At 45.7% G+C, this 24,724-nt stretch overlaps 1 protein-coding gene across 1 annotated transcript in view; it reads right to left on the reverse strand.

The window, feature by feature from the left end:
- The window catches only part of LOC138300789 (cadherin-23-like), an 834,147-nt gene that overhangs the window by 139,413 nt on the left and 670,010 nt on the right, over positions 1–24,724 (reverse strand). The window contains exons 25-27 of the mRNA XM_069240562.1: positions 16,704–16,833; positions 14,775–15,041; positions 12,872–13,033 (exon numbers count right to left, since the gene is read on the reverse strand). Coding sequence (XP_069096663.1) covers positions 12,872–13,033; positions 14,775–15,041; positions 16,704–16,833 — 559 coding nt within the window. The remainder of the gene's footprint in view (positions 1–12,871; positions 13,034–14,774; positions 15,042–16,703; positions 16,834–24,724) is intronic.

Raw genomic sequence — 24,724 nt, forward strand, 5'->3', positions numbered from 1 at the left:
TGGAACAATTGTATGTATAAGGCTATTTGATCACAGTTGATTCCACCTCAGAACAACTGCCAGTATGAGGCTATTTGGTCACCTTAGAACAGGTCCTGACATACGTCCTTAAGCCACTTTGGATTTTCCATATGCAGAGTAATTCAGGCTTTTTCCACACAGCAGAAGACAAGACCAGTACATTTAATTTCAGATGTCAGTTTGTCAACTTTTACATCTAGAGTCATTCCATCACAATCAGTTCATCGGGAGTACATTTACATCACGATCAGTTGTACTGGGAGAATGCTTGTATGTATCGGTATATATGCAGCACAAATTTAGTGTTGTAGTTTGATTCTTGCTCCAGGCAAGACTGTTGGTTTAGGGATGACACCACTTTTGTTTGTAGGCATCTAGGCCAATCCTACAAGAAGTTGAAACTGTCCGCCCAACCTTCCCAGCTCACAAGCAGTACCTCAACAAAAACCCAAATAGTAAAAAGTGATTTGTGGCAGCATTTATGCATGGACTCCAGAGTGCGACATCTCAGGGAAGTCTTGCTTAACGGAGATTACCCTTTTCTCATATAAGCAATGACTCTCAGTCACACACATGCAATGAAGAAGATGCAGTAAAGTTTTCAATAGGTTTTATTAACAAGACTGCAATCTACAGTAAATTGCATGGGCTGGAATGATATGAATAATGAATAATTCAAGAAACAGAAGTGTGAAAATGAGAGTCATGAATATAAAGACCCCCACCATCTTGCAATAACAAGAGATGTGAAATGGGTCCTAATACCCTAGCATGATGAACCTAATCTCTAACCTTGGTGTGATAAACCTAATCTGCCAGTACCATATCCATGAGAAGAGCCCCCCAACTCTCGTTAACCTTGGAATGAGGACTCTAGATCAGATTCCGTGAGATTTATTTATACAAATCTAGTAGGACCCCTGACGCAGGTATGTTCGCTTACAATAGATAAGAATGCATGTTTGAGGAAGCAATTACATAAGCAATTCCCTCCAAAGGTACATTACGTTCCTGTCACACATAAGTGGGAAAGAACATGTGTGAATACCTACGTATATCACTTGTCTTTGACGCTGATAGTGACGCCGATAGTGACACCTTCACAGAGTGGCAGTGATAACGTGAAATCAAAACATCTTCCTAACTATATATGAAGCAGCCGTCTTGGAAGAAATAATCAAATAGTAGTGCTAAAACAGAGCAGGCTAAGTAGGTTAAAAGTCACTAGGTGACGGGGCACAGGCCTGCAAGCCAGAAGTCTAAGCTGTCCCCTGATTCCCAATAAAATCAAATAGGATCCACTACACTAATTAAAACACAAAAGAGTGCTGTACATTACATGGAGTCTGGAAGCTTATTTTTTACATCAAGTTGAAATTACACAAATACATCTCACACATTAGTTTACACATATTTGTTTGTTTATGCATAGGGAGATTAGATGATTTACCCAAACGCTGAGGCCAGGATTTGAATCAAAGTCCCAGGTCCAAAGTCGGTAGCTGTAGCCACTCAGTCACATTTCCAATCCAATATACATAAAAAAATACCATTGCATAAACTATGTCTGTGAATGCACAGAGTATAATAAATATATATGCACACATATATACTTATAAATACAGAGATATATGTACATAAAGAAACACACAGACACTCATATGTACATATCTGTATTCTGAAACAAATGTATTTTTTCAATTACAATGTTAACACTATTACACATTAATTGCATTACTATTTTAAATTAATTTATTTTATGTAATAAAGTTTAATTTTACACAACTCAACCCTGACTCCTATAAACCCTTTACTTACTCTAAGCACTGCCCATCCCTGGAATGTAAACCCCTTAACTACCCCTAAATACTAGTGATTCCTGGATCCAAAGATGCCCTTCCTACCCTTACACTACCCACCTATGAACCCTGAAATCCCCTTACTACTCCTAAACACTCGCCATGCCTGAGCTTTAAAAATCCTTTTACAACACTTGAACAATACCCTTCTCTGAACCATAAAAACTACTTATGATAAAAAAAAATCGGAACCCTTTACCTCTTAAAACACCTGTTAAACACAAATGATTGTTCCTTAAGCTAAAAAAATGATCACTTAAGCTAAACAAACAAAACAAAGTTTAAATCATATACCCATGTATTAAATTGTTTTTAAAAATATTAAAATTAAAACATAATTATAATTAAATTAAATTCTTATTGTTTTTAGGATATGCAGAATTTGATTCATAAAAATTAAAACGGTTTCAGGGCTGCTTTTATTCCAAGTTGACCTGGATGGTATGTTACCAAACCAAAGCTGTAATACTGTGTTTGGAGTGGTAAAAGGCTTTTGTAATTTTTAGGTGGGCTAGGATGGCACTGCAGTAATCCTATGCTAAAAGACTTTGAAAATGGCATAAGGCTTTCTTACTTTCTAGCTCAGTTTGGATGGCACTACGCTATTGCTTGCTTAAAAACTGCTAGAAATACAGACATTTGAAGTGAGCAGATTCAGAGAGTTGGTGGTGATGTCAGGTATTCCATATGGGAGCTAATCACTACCAAAAACCTAGGAACTATCTAGAGTTCCCCGTTTCCTTTTTTGCATAACTTATGCAGCACTCTAAGCCTGAAAGTGTATTTTCTTGATATATGTATACACACACACGCACACACACACACACACACACACACACACACACACACACATATACATAAAGAAAACAGGTAACTTCATAATATGGACCCTCATTTCCATCAAGGGTTTCTGGTGACATTTTTAAACTATGTGGTCTAACATCTCTCAAATGTATTTGATGGGCTGATCTGAAAAGAGTTGCATAAAATGCAAGGTTTAATAGTGTGGTGTTCTCCCAAGAACTAAAGACAATAATTATGGGAGTCAGTTCCAGAGAAGTATGGTACACCAGAGCTGCATAACTCAAATTCATGACTTTCTCATAGCCAGAACTTCTGTGAGACGGAAAACCATTATGAATGTAATCCGAAAAAAATGTCCACTGAACAAGTAGGCATTTGAGGACAATTGAGTACTGTGCAGGGACTTTCATTCTTCAACCATAGAGAGAAAGAACTGGGCTTCTATGATCGGGTTCCCATAGTTAGTGGAGAGGCCTGGGCAAAAGGTACTGGGCTCTGACCTCTATATGTTCTAGGAGAAATATCTGCCACGTAAGGGAGAAGATGGACAAACGTACTGAATAGTAGCTGTAGACTGACTTGCATTTTGTAATGCTTAAAAGTTCAGTTTTTTTAAAATAATTTCATAATGTGGTGTGCATTTAAATGGTTTGAATGAACTGAAATAGTTATAGCAGTACTATCATATTTCAGGACTTTGCACAACTCCACCTACCAACAAAAAACACCTGCGGCTGTATTACACTGCGGTTACTACATCTAGGGGCCTATTTACAACAGATTGGCGTAGGGCAGTGCTGCAAGTCTTTTTGCTGCGCTGCACAATGCCAATGTGAAAGGGCAGGAATGCACCGTATTTATGGATTACAGTGCATTCCAGTCATTTCACCCAGCACTGGAGCACAATTTGGTGCCCAGAACTACGCAGGCAGCATTGTACCATGGTGCAAGAGTGTGTGCATTGCATGCAGGATTATTCTGTGCAAGAAGGGGCACCTTCCTGCACAAAACAATCTGGAGAGGAGTTTTCCTCTTTCTATGTAAAGAGGAAAATCAAGCAGAAATAAAAATATTTCTCCTTGTTACACCATCCCTGGGAAGACGTAAGGTTTTGGTGCTGTCCTAGGTTTACATAACTTAGTAAACCTGGGGCAGTGTCAAAATCCATGGGTGTTGCATGGGAAAACCCTCTGCAATGCCCATGGAACGCCCTCTTGACACAGAGTAAGGCAACGCACGACTTGCGCTGCCTTGCCTTACTCCATATCTATGAAGGCAAAAGCCACACAAAGTGGCTTTGCGTGCCCTCATAGACATGGTTCTGAAGTCTGTGCCGCTGTAGCATTAAAAAAAAGTGACACATGTGTAGTGTAAATATGCCCTTAGTGTACCGGGTATGATGGAAATCAGACCCCACTTTTTATGCGCCCTAGGGCACTTACGTATTGCAGAAGAGGCCTCTGATGCTTGTGTTGCCCCTTCTGTACATGATTTCAAGGAGACATTACATCCTGCATAGAGGCTTGGTCCCATACAAATGAGCCAGCGCTTTGGGCCAGATTTACAAGTCCCTAGCACCACTAGAGCATCACTTTTTGTATACCACTAGTTGTGGCTTAACGCCATCTTTAAAATATGATACCCTCCAAAGCAGTTTTCTGCATCAGAAGGGCGTGCAATGAATATGCTGTGGGCAGCACACATAGAAAGAGCAAAAGGCCATGAACGTTGGTTTATGTGCAGGAGGTTGCCTCTTCCTGCACATAAACAACCATTCAAAAATGGCAATTTGGTACTTCTATGTGTGCTGCATTGTGGAGCACATGTAGAAGTGACAAATCACCATTGTAGATTGTTTATGTGGCGGAAGGGATCCCTTCCTGCACATAAACAATCAATCCCCTCAACACAGACACCCTTGCACTATGGTGCCAGGATGCCTGAGTTGGCGCTGGCAGCTACATTTAGCGCCAGCACAGAGGGAAACACAGGAGTGTGCCGTATTTTAGTAAATATGGCTCATCCCTGCATTTCTAAAGTGATGCAGTGCTGCAAATTTTGGCCCAGCACTTCGCTGTTCCACTTTATGGTAAGTCTGGCCCTTTGTTTCTACATCTTTGCCATATTGCAGATGCAGGGAAAGAGGCAAAGGACCCGTCAGGGGGCTTATTGACTTTGCACCATGTTGAGGTGGTGCACAGTCAGTTTGCCCTTTAGGGCATCCTTGAAAGGGAGGAAGAACCTGCCCATGGACCATATGGACATTCCCCTGGAGCTAGTTGCGGTCACTCACAGTACCCAGCACCAGGGATATCTCTTCCTCCCTTTCAAGTGCAGCTTCACTGTAAAAAGGGGGCAGGTGTCCTTAAACAGCCAGTCTACTTTTCACTAATGCATTGTCCCATGACAGGTGTGAGTTTCAAATCAAATCAAATCATTAACATTTATAAAGCGCGCTACTCACCTGTGCGGGTCTCAAGGCGCTAGGGGAAAAAGGGGGGTTATCGCTGCTCGAACAGCCAGGTCTTTAGGAGTCTCTGGAAAGCGGAGTGGTCCTGGGTGGTCCTGAGGCTGGTGGGGAGGGAGTTCCAGGTCTTGGCCGCCAGGAAGGAGAAAGATCTCCCACCCGCCGTGGAGCAGCGGATGCGAGGGACAGCAGCGAGTGCGAGGCCAGAGGAGCGGAGGAGGCGGGTGGGGACGTAGAAGCTGAGGCGTCTGTTGAGGTATTCCGGTCCCTTGTCGTGGAGGGCTTTGTGTGCGTGGGTGAGAAGTCGGAAGGTGATCCTTTTGCTGACTGGGAGCCAATGCAGGTGTCTCAGGTGTGCGGAGATGTGGCTGCTGCGGGGTATGTCGAGGATGAGGCGGGCCGAGGCGTTTTGAATGCGTTGCAGGCGATTTTGGAGTTTGGCTGTGGTCCTGGCGTAGAGGGTGTTGCCGTAGTCCAGGTGGCTCGTGACGAGGGCGTGGGTCACGGTTTTTCTGGTGTCGGCGGGGATCCAGCGGATGATCTTGCGGAGCATGCGGAGGGTGAGGAAGCAGGCGGAGGACACGGCGTTGACTTGCTTGGTCATGGTGAGAAGAGGGTCCAAGATGAAGCCGAGGTTGCGGGCGTGGTCTGTGGGGGTCGGTGCGGTGCCGTGGGCCACCAGGAGTCGTCCCAGGCGGACGGGGTGTTGCCGAGGATGAGGACTTCCGTTTTTTCAGAGTTCAGCTTTAGGCGGCTGAGACTCATCCAATCTGCGACATCCTTCATACCCTCTTGTAGGTTGGTCTTGGCGCTGGTGGGGTCCTTGGTGAGGGAGAGTATAAGTTGGGTGTCGTCGGCATAGGAGGTGATGATGATGTCGTGCTTGCGTATGATGTTGGCGAGGGGGCTCATGTAGACATTGAAGAGTGTCGGGCTGAGTGATGAGCCTTGGGGTACGCCGCAGATGATCTCGTTGGGTTCTGAGCGAAACGGAGGGAGGTAAACTCTTTGGGAACGGTTTGAGAGGAAGGAGGCGATCCAGTCCAGGGCCTGGCCTTAGATTCCGGTGGAGCGGAGGCGGGTGATTAGGGTGCGGTGACAGACGGTGTCAAAGGCAGCCGAGAGGTCGAGCAGAATGAGGGCGACTGTTTCACCGTTGTCCATCAGGGTTCTGATGTCGTCAGTGACTGAGATGAGGGCGGTTTCAGTGCTGTGGTTGGTTCGGAATCCGGTTTGTGAGGGGTCAAGCAGGTTGTTGTCTTCCAGGAAGGTGGTCAGCTGTTTGTTGACGGTCTTCTCTATTACTTTGGCTGGGAAAGGCAGAAGAGAGATGGGGCGGAAGTTTTTCAGGTTGCTCGGGTCAGCCGTAGGTTTCTTTAGTAGGGCGTTGACTTCGGCGTGTTTCCAGCATTCGGGGAAGGTAGCAGAAGAAAAAGAAGAGTTGATGACGGTCTGGAGGTGCGGGGCGATGATGTCGTCGGCTTTGTTAAAGATGAAGTGCGGGCAGGTGTCCGAAGGGGCGCCGGAGTGGATAGAGTTCATGATGGATTTGGTTTCTTCCGTGTTGATGTGGGTCCAGTTGTTGAGGGTGATGGCCGTGGATGCCGGTTCGGTGGTGTTTGGTTGGGTCTGGTGTCCGAAGCTGTCGTGGAGGTCGCTAATCTTGCGATGGAAGAAAGTGGCGAGGGATTCGCACAGATCCTGTGAGGGCGTGACGGCGTTGGCGCTGGGGTTGGAGAGCTCCTTGACGATGCTGAAGAGTTCTCTGCTGTTGTGTCTGTTTTTGTCCAGTCTGTCGGTGAAGAAGTTCCTTTTGGCAGCGCGGATCAGGTGGTGGTGTTCGCGGGTAGCGTTCTTGAGGGCGGTCATGTTGTCAGCGGTGCGGTCCTTGCGCCAGGCTTTCTCAAGGGCGCGACAAGTTTTCTTAGATTCTTTGAGGGTGTCAGAGAACCAGAGAGGTTTTTTGGTGTTGTCTGTCGATGCGTGCGTTTGAGGGGAGCAAGGATGTCTGCGCAGTTGGAGATCCAGTTTGTGAGGTTGAGGGTTGCATCATTGGGGTCTGTGGTGAGGGTGGGTTGGTTGGCGGCGAGTGCGGAGAAGAGTTGCTCTTTGGGGATCTTGTTCCACTGTCGACGAGGGATGGGTTGGGTGCGGAGGTGGCGGGTCTCGCGTCGGAATGTGAAGTGGACGCAGCTGTGGTCGGTCCAGTGTAGGGCAGAGGCGTGGCTGAAGAAGACGTGTTTGCTGGTGGAGAAGATGGGGTCAAGCGTGTGTCCGGCGATGTGGGTGGCGGTGTTCACCAGTTGTTTGAGGCCGAGGTTGGCGAGGTTGTCGAGCAGGGTGGTGGTGTTGGGGTCGTTGTTTTGTTCCAGATGGAAGTTGAGGTCACCTAAGAGGATGTAGTCCGGCGAGGCGAGGGCGTGCGGGGAGATTAGGTCGGCGATGGCGTCGCTGAAAGGGGCGCGTGGCCCGGGAGGACGGTAGATGAGGGATCCTCTGAGGGTGGTCCTCGGATCGGTGCGAATCTGAAAATGCAGGTGTTCAGCGGCGAGAGGGGTGTCTTCAGTGGAGGTGGTGACGCTGATGGAGTCTTTGAAGATGATGGCGATACCTCCTCCTACCTGGTTGGTGCGGTCTTTTCTGGAGATCTTGTAGCCTTCGGGGATGGCAGTGGCGATGTCAGGGGCCGAGGAGGCGTTCATCCAGGTCTCCGTGATGAGGGCGGCGTCCGGTGCTATGGAGTCCAGGAGGTCCCAGAGTTCAACGGCGTGTTTGTGGACGGAGCGAGCGTTGACTAGGATGCACTTGAGGTGGTTGATGGTGCGTGGGCTTGTGGTCGTGGTTGTTGCGTGGTGGAAGGTGCGTTTGCAGGAGTTGCAGGCGAAGGGTCCATGGGTGCGTTTGGGGTGAGCTTGGAAGCAGGTGTTGGAGCATCCTGGGTTGAGGGCGTGGAGGGTGGTGGGGTCGTAGCGGCTTGGGAGAGCTGGGGACCAGGGGTCGTGGCGCTGGGCGCGGGACAGGCACGGACGGGCGCAGACGACCCCGTACCAGCGGCCGCCATATGAGGTAGGAGGGGGGGAGGGGTCAGGTGGGGGCGAATGGGAGCTGGGGGGCGGGGGCGTGCAGGAGGTCGCGGCGGGAGGGGGGGACAGGTAGAGTAAGAAGAGCTGGGGGAGGGGAGTTTAAGGGTGGAGGGGGGTGAGTGTTAGGAGGTTTAGGAGATAAGGGAGAAAGATAGGAGTAGGGTTGAGAAGATAGGGGAGGGGGGGTTGTAGAGGTGGGTGAGGGTGAGAGGTAGAGTGAGAGGATAGGAAGATAGGTATTAGAGGGGGTGTGGGAGGGGGGAGAGATAGAGAAATAGATAGAGAAAATGGATAGATAGGGAAATCGATAGATAGGGAAATAGATAGAGAGATAGGAAGATAGGAGGAGGTGGAGAGTGAGGGAGTTAGATAGTGGGATAGAGAGATAGAGAGATAGGTAGATAGGAGGAGTGAGGGAGGTAGATAGTGAACGGGTTAGATAGGGGAGATAGAGAGGGGGATGCGAGTGGGGGAGGGGGATGAGGCAGGAGCAGGAGGGCAGGTGCAGGGAGAAGAGGACGGAGGAGGCAGAAGAGCCGAAGGCAGAAGACAAGAAGAACAGAAGACAAGAAGAACAGAAGACCGGAAGGAGAGAAGAAAGGAAGATCAGAAGACCGGAAGGAGAGAAGAAAGGAAGACCGGAAGAACACAGAAGAACACAGAAGAACACAGAAGAAGATACAGAAAACGAAGAACAGAGGGCAGAAGACCACAGAAGAAGATGAGGAAGAAGAGAAGAAGAGTGAAGACGGGGGAAAGAAGAGTACAGAAGAAGATTACAGACGAGGAGCGAGGAGGAAGGATAGAAGAACAGAGAAGAAGAAAAGAAGCAGGAGAGAGGGTGAGTAGCGCGGGGCAGAGCGAGGGGCTGGGAGGGGGGGGGTACTTACTGTGAGGTGGGTCTCAGGAACTCAGGAACCTGGAGGAGCTGCAGCGGCAGGGGGAGCGACCTACCCTTGGGTCAAGGGTCGCTACCACTGTCGCGCAGCGGCCGCCATATGAGGTAGGAGGGGGGGGAGGGGTCAGGTGGGGGCGAATGGGAGCTGGGGGGCGGGGCGTGCAGGAGGTCGCGGCGGGAAAGCGCGAGGGAGGGGGGACAGGTAGAGTGAGAAGAGCTGGGGGAGGGGGGTTTAAGGGTGGAGGGGGGTGAGTGTTAGGAGGTTTAGGAGATAAGGGAGAAAGATAGGAGTAGGGTTGAGAAGATAGGGGAGGGGGGGTTGTAGAGGTGGGTGAGGGTGAGAGGTAGAGTGAGAGGATAGGAAGATAGGTAATAGAGGGGGTGAGGGAGGGGGGGAGAGATAGAGAAATAGATAGAGAAAATGGATAGATAGGGAAATCGATAGATAGGGAAATAGATAGAGAGATAGGAAGATAGGAGGAGGTGGAGAGTGAGGGAGTTAGATAGTGGGATAGAGAGATAGAGAGATAGGTAGATAGGAGGAGTGAGGGAGGTAGATAGTGAACGGGTTAGATAGGGGAGATAGAGAGGGGGATGCGAGTGGGGGAGGGGGATGAGGCAGGAGCAGGAGGGCAGGCGCGGGGAGAAGAGGACGGAGGAGGCAGAAGAGCCTATGATGGGGACAGCACATTAGTAGTAATTGGGCGTACTGTTCTAGTCTACACACTGCGCATCCATTTAAAGGTATGCCACTGTGCAAACAGGTACAGTATGCTGAATATTTAATGCATGCAAGGATCTTCTACAAATGATAGGCATGGGAAGGGGCAACTTCCTGCAAATAAAAAATCACACCCCTCAACGCAGACACCCTTGCACTAAGGTGCAAGGATGCCTGCATTGGCACAGGCTCCTTAATTTAGTGCTGGTGCAGGGGGAAAGGCAGGGTTGTGCCATATTCTTGTAAATACGGTGCATCCCTGCATTTCAAAACTAGCGTACGGCAGCGCTGGAACAGTTTCTTGCAAATCTGGCCCTTAGTGTCCATAATCTAAAATGAGTGGAAATGTCTGCAAACATTGTAATTTGTTTTGGTATTCAGACAGTTTCAGGTAATTTTGCTAACCATCAGAAATCATCAAGTAAACGTCATACTTTATTGAATAGGGCCTCTTCTCTGCTACCAAGTAATAATATATAATAAGAATGGCGAAATGAAATGCGATCTTTAACCAGTAACACTAGTGCTACCTTCGTAAAATTTATATTATCTCAACAACAGACTGCTAAACAGAGAAAAGAGATCAGAGCATCATGTAGGACCATTTTATACAAACATTTATTCAGAGCTATAGGTACTTGAATAAGCCTTAGATCAATGAAGTAGGGTGGATTACTTTCCCTACATGAGCAACCTAGTTTTTTTTAACGTATTGCTCTTAGGTAATGCCATACAATGACATGGAGAAAATCTAGGTTTGAATTAGTGTACTAACACAGATTTTGCCTTACAACTGATACTAAGCGGCATATTTATACTTTTTGGTGCAAAACTGCACTAGCGCAGTTTTGCATCAAAAAGTTTTGCACAGGCTTGCACCATTCTTGAGCGCCAGCCGGGCACCATATTTATGAATGGTGCAACCCGGCGCAAAGGGTAGGCTAATGTAAAAAAAAAAGGGCGTTAGCCAGGTGGGGGTGGCGGTATGGGAGAAGGGGGAGGTTTTACCAAAAAATGACATTAGGTAGGTTAGAGTAAAAAAAAAAAAAAGACTCTAACCAGCCTTGCGTCATTATCTGACGCAAAACCATCCATACCCCATGGCTCCTGTCTTAGAAAAGACAGGAGTCATGCCCACCACCCCAATGGCCAGCACAGGGGACCAGTGACCGCTGGGCATGGCCATTGGACCCAGTGCCATGTAGGGGGGCCCATTTCAGGGCCCCCATAGCAATTTAATTAAAAATAAAAACTACTTACCTGTACTTACCTATACTTACCTGGGATGGGGTCCCCCTTCCTCCGCTGTCCCTCGGATGTGGGTGAGGGTGTCCCTGGGGCCTGGGGAGGTGACCTGTGGGCTTATTTCATGGTGTTCCACCATGGAAATAGGCCCACAGGTCCTCTAACGCCTGCCCTGACCCAGGCGTTAAATAATGGTGCAAAGCAAGCTTTGCACCATTATTTGACCCCTCCTCCCCTCCTCCCCTCCGTGCGTGATTTTAGCTCGGGTGGATAAATATGGCACTAAGACCATAGAGTCATTTTTTGCACGGGAAGGCCTACCTGGTATCTCATGTCCAAAAAACTACTTTAACTCGATAACTTTGGCACTAGACAGGTCTAGCGGCAAAGTATAAATATGGAGTTAATTTCGCAGAATTTGCATAAAAAAAGACACAAAACAAGTATAAAAATGCGCCTAGGTGCCTTCCTTCAATCATAACACACAAAGGGGCAAATTTACAATAAAGTGGGGCAGCACGGTGCTGTTCCAAAATTGGCAGTACCACTCTCCATCACTTAAGAAACACAGGGATGCGTTGTATACACGAAAATATGGCACACCCCTGTGTTCCCCTTAGCGCTGGCGCTAATTTAGCTTCCTAGCACCAATGCAGGCAAACTTGCAATATATTGCAAGGGTACCTGCGATGCAGGAACTGATTGTTTATGTGCAGAAAGGTGTCCCTTTCTGCACATAATCAATAATGGTGATTTGGCACTTATAAGTGTGCTGCAGAACGCAGCACACATAAAAGTAGCAAACCGAGATTAATTAATGATTGTTTATGTGCAGGAAGGGACACCTTCCAGCACATAAACAATTGTTCATGGCATTTCGTTCTCTCTATGTGTGCTGCAGAATGCAGCATACATAGAAAAAGCAAAGATGAGGAGAAATAAAAGTACCATGCCACGCCACCCCTGGAGTTTTTGGCACTGCCTCAGATTTACAATTCTTTGTAAATCTGGGGATGCGTCAAAAGCAATGGGTGTTGCGGTGGATCGCCCACAGCAACACGCATTGCACACCCCTCTGCCAAAGAAAACTGCATTGGAGGGCCCCATATTTACAAGGCAGTGTTAAGCCACAAAAAGTGGCTTTGAGCCGCCTTCTAAATATGGTGCATTGCTCAGCGCCACCAGAGCATCCCAAAAAGTGACGCTCTGGTGGCGCTAAGGGCGTTTATATATGCCCCACAGATTCTCAGCTAAATACCTCAATGATGTCGATTTTAAATCTGGATATAGCACTAGCAACCATGTAAATCAGTGATGGTGAGCATAAGACCACAGTGATTCAGAAGATGTGTGCCTCTTGAATGCCATGAATTCTTACTTTGTACACCAGGGCATTTATATCTGGCTAGTAGAACTAGGTCTTTGGAGGTCATGAGAACATGCTTACTAAATATTTTTAAGGATTTCCCTGCCTGCAAGTTGTGACACGATTTTCTATTCAAAGGTACTTACTCCCATAATCATGTGCTTTCTAACTGAACAGAGAATAGACGTTTATCGACTGACAGCTTGTGGACGTCAAGGCTCTTAACACTCCCAAAAAGGCAAAGACACATTCCCACTGCCCTGTCTGCATCCTGTTTCATACAAAGGATGTCATTCAACTTACTTTAACATTAAAATAGTTGGAATGAGTTCCTCCCTTGAAACATTTAGAGAAAAATAACAAACACCGGAGAAATATAAATTCTAAAAAGATCCCTCCGTTCTTACCAATGACAAATATATTTCTTACAGACTCGGAGTTGTTGGAGTTCAGCTTAATGTACCGAATTCCGGTAATGCTGTAGAAAACAAGACTGTTGTTTCCTACATCGGCATCCACTGCTACCACCTTTATCAACTCTGATCCAACCTTGGCGTCTGTTGCAACTCCTGCAAGGCAAGAAGACATCATAGGTTGTAAGAAGGAGAGTTTAAGTGCCAAAGACCCACGAGAATTCACCAAGATTAAGCACAGCAATGACTGCTATAGGACTTTGAATGTGCATGTGCAATGAAGTGAAGGCTGATAATGGTGGTTGGCTCCTACTTGGTTGCACTGTTCTGGGTGCATGAAAGATGTGATTCTGTAAAAGCACAGATTACCCACTTTGAAAGGATATATTGTTACACAGCTCAAGTTACTCACGCTAAAAAGTAAAAGTCTACCAACTACACCTGCCCCCAAACAATAGTAAATCTACACCAAACTCACTGATAAAGTGAAGTTTGTCCCAAACCTTCCCCTCTTTTTCCCTCTACATTTTTGTCTTGATTACTGTCCATCAGCACAAGTGTCTTGAATTGACCTATAAACTTTAATCCACATGACAGTGCTAAATAAATCTATAAATCGTCTAAAACCCACTGAGGCCACAGTAAAATTACACTTTCTTTCAACACTAAAATTCTAGTCGTTTATGAGGAAAACCAGAACACAGAAAAGGTCTAATTTTCTATTTTTTCCAAATAGTTTCTGATATTTATGGTAATTTCAGAGAAAGAAATATGGGACTCTACCACAAAAGGCATTTTTAAAAAGTGCATATTTGTTACTGAACGTTATGGCTACTAGCCCCTTTTTCAAAATATGGAATATCCTGAAAGTTATTGAAAATCTGGTACTTCTCCCAAGACCAGTTGAAAATGCCCAGCAAGCATAAGCAAATATACATCAAATAGGAAACATAACTAAACAGGAAAACATAACTAGTTGCTGCTGAATTCGATTCACAGTAAGCATAACCTCCGGAAGGTCACGGAACTTGGCTGTCACCTCACGTGTAAATGAATAGAAATGCTTAAGAAGCAAATATATGAACTCATAGCAACACTATGCAAGAATAACAAAATAAGTGGACTTAAAACAACAAAACATAACATAAGGCAACGTAAAAGGTAAACCTAACACGACATAATATAAAATGTGAAATTCTGAAACCCAAATAAAGAGTAGAATAAGGAGCACTGGGCACAAATCGAGGTGCCAAGCAGTAGCGCTAACAAGAGAAATGCTATTATGTGTAGAAAATAACACTAACATCGGAAACCTAATTTGTGGTATTAAAATGAACAATATGTCGGTAAAAGTCAGTCGAAAGTATGTCAAATAATTTTGCATGTCTCATTGGACGACATACGGAGGGAAAGAAAATGACAATAACATTTCCGTTCACATGGCTAGGGTGAATTAACATAGTCTGGATACAAGATGAAGGCGAGTTAATTAAAAAATATGCAAGTCTTTAATTAGTATACTTCAATAACCTGATGCAAATATTGGTTGTGGACATAAAAGATACCTGACCAAGGGCAATGGTTTGCGAAAGGCTTGCCACATTGAGAGCACTATAGAGAATGGTAACTTCCAGAAAAGGGGAACCTATATACTAATCGAACAAGAATCTCGTTAGATTTCCAGTTACTCGAATAGCTCGAATTTAGGAAGAAACAGGTGGGAATAGTAGTACTGGTACTTGTGGGAAGCAATAGGAAAGTAAGAGAAAAATGATGGGGGACAATAATAACAAAGAACAGAAGCAGAAACCAGTCCTTAATGCCCTCTGTTTTCTTTAAATGTTGGGAATGCCTCCCCATTACCGAACAAGGGCAAGACATTGCAATAGCCTCTTACCTGCAGTGTATTCCGACTTGGTGAAACGTGGTGGCTGGTCATTAATATCATCTAGATAGATCCGTACTTCTTGCAAAGTGGAGTCTGTACTGGGATCAAAGCTCTGGAGGATCCTTCCAGATTTTGAGCTTCTGCTTACTGACCAGGTCCTGTTACTTGAAGCCTTAATTATGATGGAATAGTAAAGCTGCATCTCCCGGTCCAAGTCCTTCAGCACTGTCAGTTTTCCCTCTGGAGTGAGACGGAAATTCTTCTCTGTATTGCCAGCTGGTACATTAATGAAAATCACATTACACATTTTAGAAGGATTCTCTGGGAAATCACATTCAAGGGTGGTGTCAACTGGGGCACAAACATCGTCATACCAAAACCTCAAACTTAAAATAAGGAACTTGTTGCAAGCAATATTCTCTTTGCCTTGTCTATAGTGCCGCGCATAACTACAACCGAGGAGGAGAGCAAGGACAGTGAAATAGAAGATGTTTTGGCTAGAGAAGAAAAGATTGGGCCTAAGCTTGGTACATTGGGAAAAGAGAAAATACGCGCCTGTCTAGAACTGTGCAACTGTGAGTGATTTACAATCATGGGAAATTATAGTAATGTAGGGGCCATTTAAGGAGCTAGCTGAAACAAAGCACTCACTGAGTTTAAAGTCTGCAGACAAAACAGGAGCTCAATTGATGGTGTCGAGTGGTCTGGATTTTTTGTTTATACATCGGCCGGTATTATAATCTAGTAGAACAAGAACCATGATCAGAGCTTTGGACGTTAGGCTATAAAAGTGTACTGGCTGCCCGTATTTTCTAAGAGGCATTACCTAATTCTCAATATGCACACCTGAACTTCATGCAGTGATAAACGAGCCTTGAAATATTCCAAGGAGGGATGGCAGCTTTACAAATTTGTTTGCAATAGTCGCCTTTTTTTTTAAATCAGAGGATAATATTCACTTCTCATTCACGTTTTGACTTCAACTTAAATAAGCATTTTCAATGCACCGGGGCTCTGCAGCTATTCGCGTTGTAAACTCCTAACCTAACTTTTCTTGCCACACAAATTAAAAGAAAAAAAACACAGCGCGATCGCGGATTGCGCTGTGGGGAAAATTAACAGATAAAGTAGTCCAGAAACCAGGGTCAAAACATCGAGCCTCGTATGTTTCTAGTAGTTTACCAGTGCTGTGTAGGCGGGCTAAACACCGAAAAAGACATGACGTATGCATGCCTTTCACAAATTAAAGCAAGCAGATTTTAAAGAGCAAGCCCAGGAACCAATGAAAGAGACTGACGTGCCCAGGGCGTGGTTTCAAGCCCAAAGAGAGATTATTTTATGGACGGAGCGCTTTGCGCTCGCCCATAAAAAGTGCCTGCAGACAGCGAGCTGAAGTTTGGTAATTTTGCTAGAACTGCAACAATGTAGTGTATGGGCAACATGCTGAACCGCGGGGCTGTGGTTGTTTGTAAGAGTGTGCTGAGTTACAGTGAGGTCTAAGTGCAAAGCATTTTAGTGTCACGCTTAACTGACCATAGTGATGCTTCTATACTGGCTTTGGTCATGGTCCCTATACGTGCAGTGGAAGAAGGCAAGTGAGGAGCAGAGCGCATGTTCTTAACATTAATTTAGAAGGATGTTTTGTTGAATGGATGCGATTTGTGACAGTGTCCTGTGGGGGAAGGGTTTTTGTGTAATGGGTGATGCTGGTGATATGCACTGTTCTTGCCTCTGCGTCTGTGTAGCTGAGCTTATGTGTGAAGTGGAATGAAGGATTCTGAGGGCTAGGCATGCGAACTGGCCTTCCCTCATAGATGAGCAAATGTTATTGTCACGAGTTACATAGTTATTAAGCTGCTCAGTGTCCTTATAACTAATGGATATTTCGATATACACTATAAAGGACAGTTTGCGAAAGGAGCTTTGCAGTGATTGTACCTGCTATGAAGTAGTATACTATGGCATTTGAACCCTCATCCGAATCCACTGCTCCACTGACGTTCCCCACCACAGAGCCGGGCTTGGAATGTTCTGCGATAGACAACATTTGGTACTGGAGACTCCCTCTCTGAAAAGGAAGAAGATTGCTATAGTGAATAGAGAGCCGTGTTTCTTCTATTACAAAGCCTCATATCATTTTGATGACTTCATGCTTTTGTGGTGTAAAAGTGCATGGGTACTAGGTCTTAGCAACCCAAGTCAAAAACTATGATAAGTTTGTGAATTCGCTAATCAAGCAATACCAAAGAGCACTGCATAAACCAAAATTCTAACCTTTTTGCCAACGCCCTTTTATGAATCCCTTTCATAGCAGAAGTCAATGTGCCTTCAGAGATATTGCACAAAAAACTTTGAATTACAAGTCAGAAGTAAACGGTTTTCTTAAATAAATGCATGTAAGAAATATACCAGATATGTTAGCAATTAGATTCAAGTCATGACTGCAACACAAAAATGTATTTCGAAAAATATGTAAACCTTGCAACATTTCAATGTCTACATACTTATGTTATTAGTTAGAAGACAATGCAGGATGGTACATTAAATTCAGATAATGACAGTGCAGACTAGAGTCCATGTTTACATAAGAGGACAAAAAAAGTGGTATCACGTCAAAACATGAAAATAAGAGGCCTGATTGACTAACTGCATTTTGTGGTAAGTAAAATAGTTCTCCAGTAGTATTACTCATGTCCTACAAAACACAATTCACAAACCTACCTGTGGACCTGTCTGCCTCCACCTCTCCTTTCTTTTCTGTGAAGACATTGCCACCATGAGAGCAGACACCTCTTCAAACACAGGTATATGACTTTGTAGCACATGTGGGAGTGACCAACGGGAGTAGTACGAAAATGGATAATAATTACTCCAAAATGGGTGAGGTTTATGGAATTGTCAGATTGGGAGGTGCAGGCTAATGCATACCGCACCCGCAGTCCACCAAGTACACTTCTAACGTTTTCACAGCCTTAACACTGTCATGACAGGGTAAATATATTCCAGCCCAACCTTGGAGCAAGCACCATACATGGTCAACCACTGGTACTGCAAAACAGCTTCATGGAAAACAACAGAGGCATAGAATTCATTCATTACCAGAACCTGTGTTTGAACATTTCAGTAAAGCTTCTCTGCAGGCATACTGCTCAAAATAAGTCTTTCCAGAATAATTATTTGCCAGCCCCTTTGACCTCCATCTCTGTGATAATAAAATTGTGATTTACTGCATTGCCTTGGGTCCTTTCCCCCTGAATATTTATTCAGTTAGGGCTGCATTGGTGTTGTGGCACGATAATTGTAGGACTTCAACTCACCAAACATTTTGACAAGGATACCCCACTCATAGTTAGGTTAATGTTTTACCCACACAGATATTACATCACTCTTTACATCATTAATAAAATCACTGTAACATTCACAGTACAATTATTGATGACAAAACTGCATGGCAAGGGTGCGAGTTACACATATATAGCTAACTATAACATTTCTGTAACCTTTGCTTTTTTAGTGAATATATAAATATAATTACCTAGTGGTGTTGTTTTTGTTTTGCCAATAAGTGTGTCACTTTTTGATGAATCTTCGCAAAAAAACATCAAAACTTATACTTTGGTCAGTTCAGCTGCTGTCTTGAAAGTTTACGGGTGATCTGTCAAGCAGGAGCTGAGAAAAAGGGAGATCCCAAAACACTTTTTCCAAATTCTACGTCAATGGGATTTTTCAAATTTTTGACATGACTACAGTCCGAAGCACTGAATGGAGTTACACCAAATTTAGCAGAAAGCTAGCTCCTGGCCCTGAAAGTGTGCTTTTTGTGTGTAAATCCCTTTCGTAGTTTTGGAGATACAAGTATTCACAAAATACAGATATCTAGGGATGCTGATCCTCCGCAGATCCAACTTCCCCAGTGCTGATAGCTGATTGGCTGCCAGCACTTCAAACAGGAACTTTTGTAGCCAACTCGGAACTTGGCTTCAGCCAAGTCCTGTGAAAAAAGAAAGAAAAGAGGCCAGGGTAGGGACCCCCTGAACCCATAGCCTTGGTCTAGGGGTCCCTCAGGGACCCTGCCAAGACTAAAAAGCATTTTTTTACAATGTCTGGAAAAGCCACAGGTCAAGATTTGTGGATTTTCCCAACATTTGTTTTTTTTAAAGGGTGATCTCTTGACCATTTTTTTATTTTACCCCTGGTTGTGCAAGTTACCCGGGGCATTGGGGTCTTTAAAAAAGAGGGGGGCATACAGGGCCCTTGTATTAGCCCCTGGGCCACCTTTCCGGCGTAAACATTCAATGAAATGCAGAGGAGCTGCGCACCCCCGTCTTCACGGGGACTGCCATTTCCCTTGGGGAAAAAGTGAAAGAAATGTGGGAGGGCTGCGCCACCCCCTCGCAGCCCCGAGGACCACCCTGGGGTTTAAGTAATGAGGAATCCATGGGGGCTGCGCAGCCGTCCCGCAGCCTCAGGGACTGCCACCTCCCTGGGGCTGAATTTAAAGAATAAAGGGGTCTGTCATGGACCCTCAGCCACCATCACCTCCCTGGGGCTATTTACATGTTGGAGTGGCCCCCCTCATGGATACAATAATGGCCTAAGGACTGCCACCCCTCAGGGTCGGCTCCTGCTGTGTCCCGGGGTGCCCACCGCTGAGACATAGCTGTTTGCTATGACTTGGCAGGAACTCTGGCAGTTTCTGCAAAGTCAGAGCAAACACACCGCTCGCAGCAAGTGAAAGCTGTCAAAGAGCTGCAAGTGGAAGTTTCCTCTGTTTCCCTGCCCATAGGCAGGGAAACAGAGAAAAACAACCGCTTTTGCAGACAGATAGCTGCGTCTTTAGCAGCTCCCTGTGTTCCAAAGCAATTCTGGCTGCAGCAGTAGGCGGAGAGCTAGCTAGGACCGTGGGGGCTTTCAGGCTCCCCCGCGATCCCCAATGCACAATGGGTGCCCTACAGGTCACCCAGGATTGATGGCCAAAGGTTACATGGACGTTATAGTTAGGTTCAGAATTCCCTAGCACAAAACCTTAGAAATTCACCAGTTATGGCTAGAGTTATTTCAAGTAACTATAACTCGTACCCTCGCTCTGCACTGCTAACTACCCCGATATCACAGCACTCATGACACCTTTTATAACATCATTGATAATAGCACTGTAACATTTGTTATAAAATTATTAATAAAAATACTGTCCAATGCGGGGGAGAGTTATAGTTACGTTACGGTACGAGTAATAGTTACTTGAAATATTTCTAACTATCACTGGTGAATTTATAAGATTTTGTACGAGTACATTCAAAACCTAACTATAATGTCCCTGTGACCACCTTTGGCTTTTTAGTGAATTTCTAAAGGTTTTTTAAAATTCTATTTCCTAACTATAACAAACCTGTAGCCTTTATTTTTGCAAAGAATTTCTAGGGCTTTTTTTAACATTAAGTAAGACGCACATCGCAATGTGCGGTATGGGGCGGTTTGGATGCAGAGCCTTGGTGGGTATGGTACTCCCCCCACCCAAGCTTTCTGCTCCTGCCCCCACTCCTCCTTGCCATCCACCGTCCAAGTCCATGCCCCTGCTCCATTATTACTGCCCTGTGTGGCTGCTGTTCTGCCATTTCCCTTCCCACCTGCCCTGAACAGTTAGCTTGCTGCCCCATCCACCTCCTCCCTACCCTCTGTTGGTCGAGTCCATGCACCAGCCTCTTCCCTCCTGCCCTGCATGGTCCGATGTGCTGCCATCGCCCTCCCTTTAGCTTGATGTCCCTACCCACCACTCCTGCCCTCCGTTGACAAATTCTATGCCCCATCATTGCCCTCCTGCTTAGCCTTGGTGTTCAGCTTGCTGCCCCTACCTTCCTTTCCTCTGCCCACTGATATCTGTGTGCATGCTACTCCTCCCTTCTTTCTGCCCACCATGTTCCAAGGACCTGCCACTGCCCATCCTATCTACTCAGAGTGTTCTGTTAAACTGCCACTGCCCCTCCTGCCTGCCTAGCATGGTGAGATTGCTGCCTCCTGTCCCTGCCACCTCCACCCTGCCTGTCCGAGTTCCATGCCTCTATCCCCTCACTCCTGTCTTTTATGACCCATTTTGCTGCAGCTCCCTTCTGCCCTCCATGCTCTGTTGAGCTGCAATTGCTCCTCCTGCCTGCCTTGCATGGTCTGTTGTGAAGTTCCTTTCCCTGCAATCTTGTCTATGCCCAGCCCCATCCCTTCTGTGCTCCATGATCCTTTGTGCAAGCCTATGCCCCCTACCTTTCCCACTTGCCATGAATGGTCTTCTGTGCTGCCACAGCCCATTCCACCTGCCCAGTATTATCAGCTTTCTGCCCCAGGCCTCCTCACACCTTCCGTCTGTGTGTATGCCATTACAGTCTCACTGTTGCCCTCCATGGTGTGTTGTACTTCCTGTGCCCATCCCGCATGCCCTCCATGTTCAGCTTGCTGCTCCTGCACTGCCCCCTTTACCCTGTCTCCATTTGCTATGTGCAGGTCCCTATCCCCTCCTTACTGCCATGTCTGGTTAGTTGTAACTGCCTCTCCTGTCTGTCCGGCGTGGTAAGCTTGCTGCCCTTGCCTCCTTCTCCTCTGTTGTCCATGTGCATGGTCTTGTCCCCTCCCTGTTGCTTTCTGTGGTCTCTTGTGCTGCACTGTCATCCCACTTGCCCTATGTGGTGTATTGTGCTGCTGCAACCCCTGGCTTCTGCTGTGTAAAGTCAGTTTGGTGCACCTGCCCATCTCCCTCCTGCCCTCAGTTATCCAAGTCCATGCCCCTACCCCATTCCTCCTGCTTGCCAGGATCCAATGTACCATAGCTGTCAACATTTGCAAACTTGGTAAGATGGAGATTTTGAAAAACAAACCTGGGGAATTGATTTTCCAGACTTACTTACATTTAAAAAGAGGAGATTTTAGGAGACATACAAAATAAAACACTTTTGGTCTTAAAACCATCCTGAGTCTTCTTCCTGAATCAGGTCTGTTAGCATGTATGGTTGTACCGCCACTGTCTCGTCCTTCTGCCCTCAATGGTCTGTTACATTGCTGAAGCCTCTTGCAATGTCTGCATGGTTGTTTTGTTGCCCCTGCCCCACTTTCCCCTGCTCTCCATGGTCTGTTGTGCTGCCACTGCCCTCCTGCCTGCCCAGCCCGGTCAACTTGTCCCCACTACACCCTCCTCCCTGCCCTCAGTTATCCGAGTCTGTGTTCCTGACATCTGCCTCCCCTCTAGATATTCTAATGAACATCCAGAATGCTAACATTCTATATTTATTAAAAACAGTGTGACATGCCTGATGTCATATTGATGCATTCAAAACTGTAATACCTAAGCATTTCCTTCAGAAATTATAAAGATGAGAGGGTTTTATTCCCATAGAAATATGTTAGTGCTCCAAAAAAGTAAACTAAGGACTTATTTTCTGAGTTTTCATATAGCAACAAAGCACTGTTAAATTATTTGCTATCTTTATTTTTTTTATACAGTTGATTACATGTGGTGTTATGGCCAGAGCTGCAGGCTTTGGAACTGAAGGACCAGGTTTGAGTTTTGGGATCAGCTTGACATCCTGTGATTCTGGGCAAATCACTTTATCTACCCATGCCTACAACCAAAATGAATGTCAGCTATCTTGGAGAGACTTAGGGCCTGATTACGACCTTGGTGGATGGGATACTCCATCACAAAGGTGATGGATATCCCGCCCCCGTTTCACAAGTTCCATAGGATATATTGGAGCTTGTGGTATGGGGGCGGGACATCCCTCAAAATGTGCCATTCACTACAATGCATTTCAATAGAGATCATTCCTCAGAGTCCTGTAAGTGCTGGCACAGCATGTTGTCTATATTGTGGCCAGACAATAAAGGGGGGGGGGGGTTTATTTGGGACCCCTATATATGCCCTTTGGGGTTCAGGTGTGCTCTTCCTGCCCACTCACTAATTTTTTTTATTTTAATTCACTTTCAGGACATAGTGCAAAGTCCATGAGTCTTGTAGCAGCTGCCAAAAGAGGTTGTCACCAACTAACCATGATTGGCTAGTCTGCTTTAAACTGGCCAGTCAGAGCATATCTGAACATCAACTGTCCAATTATCTATATTTCTTTTTCCTTAAATATCTCAAAAATGACTCAACGGAACTACACCAAATAACAAAAAGCATGATCTGCACACTGAGATCTAACTTCCTGCCAAAGTTGGTATAATTCCATTCAGAGGTTCAGGCTGTAGTCGTGTCTGAAGACCCTATGGGAACATGCATGGGGAAAATGTGTTTTGCCCCCCTTCCCGTTTTTTCTGAGCCTCCCCTTTACAGATCACCCCAAAACTTTCAAGACAATAGCTGAAGTGAGTGGGGTACTTATTTTAAAAATTTCATGAAGATTCTTCAAACGGTGTCACAGTTATTGGCAAAACAAAAAATTATTTTCCTATGGAGGTTATAAAAAAAAAAAATATATATATATATATATATATATATATATATATATATATTACAAGTCGTGGTCACTACTGGGTAGTTACAGTTAGGATTGTGTTTCCATAGGAAATGCCTTTTTGGGTTGCTAATAACTTTACCACTGTTTGATGAATCTCCATTAAACTTTCAGAAAAAGTGCTACTTTTGACTAGCTTGAACATCGAAAGTTTTAAGGTGATCCGTCAAGCAGGGACAGAGAAAAAAGGGGGTCCCACAAGTGCATTTTCCCCATTCATTTTCCCATAGAAACTCAAGACCAGAAGTTAATAACTCTTCTACAATTGGTCAGCGAAGATGGGCTCATACAGGGTGAGATGATCAATAGCGAATCACAATAAGTTGTTTCTTTCAGGTTGCAACTTTTACACTTCTTCCCATGAATGGTACTCGGATCTTTGACACACTTCCTTCTCTTCCGCTGAGAGCTTACATTTTATGTTACTTTGCAACATGAGGCTTCTTTGCAAAGGGTAGTATAAAGATTCAAACAGTTCTCATCCCTCAATGAATAAATGAGCTTTGTAAACACAACAAAAATCCCAGAATAGGATGAAATCTCAAGGTTATGTGGCCTTAATCCAGCCATTAATACAATGGACGATTCACTAACAAATGAGCAAACCTAAGAAAGAATTCAGGTCAAAGGGAACAGGATGAGACAGAATTTCTTCTGCAGCAGTGTAAAATGAAATAAAGGCCTATTTTCCTCATGGTAACACTAATACATTACATAAAGAAGTTAATACATCTAAGGCCTACTGCGCACCTTACAAGTTGTAATTCATATATGCATAAGCAATTCATTTATGAATAAATGTTACTACTGCTTAACACTAAGGCCCTCATTCTGACATTGGCGGGCGGCGGAGGCCACCCGCCAAAGTACCGCCGGCAGAATACCGCTGCGCGGTCAAAAGACCGCCGCGGTTATTCTGAGTTTCCCGCTGGGCTGGCGGGCGACCGCCAGAAGGCCGCCCGCCAGCCCAGCGGGAAACACCCTTCCATGAGGATGCCGGCTCCGAATGGAGCCGGCGGAGTGGAAGGGGTGCGACGGGTGCAGTTGCACCCGTCGCGATTTTCAGTGTCTGCATGGCAGACACTGAAAATCTTTGTGGGGCCCTGTTACGGGGGCCCCTGCAGTGCCCATGCCATTGGCATGGGCACTGCAGGGGCCCTCAGGGGCCCCACGACACCCCATACCGCCATCCTCTTCCTGGCGGCCAAAACCGCCAGGAACAGGATGGCGGTATGGGGCTCAGGATCCCCATGGCGGCGCAGCAAGCTGCGCCGCCATGGAGGATTCCCCAGGGCAGCGGGAAACCGGCGGTGCACCGCCGGTTTTCCGTTTCTGACCGCGGCTGTACCGCCGCGGTCAGAATGCCCATGGGAGCACCGCCAGCCTGTTGGCGGTGCTCCCGCGGTCGTTGGCCCTGGCGGTTTTTACCGCCAGGGTCAGAATGACCCCCTAAATGCTATA

This window comes from Pleurodeles waltl, chromosome 6 (genome assembly GCF_031143425.1).
Source record: "Pleurodeles waltl isolate 20211129_DDA chromosome 6, aPleWal1.hap1.20221129, whole genome shotgun sequence".
Classification (NCBI taxonomy): domain Eukaryota; kingdom Metazoa; phylum Chordata; class Amphibia; order Caudata; family Salamandridae; genus Pleurodeles; species Pleurodeles waltl.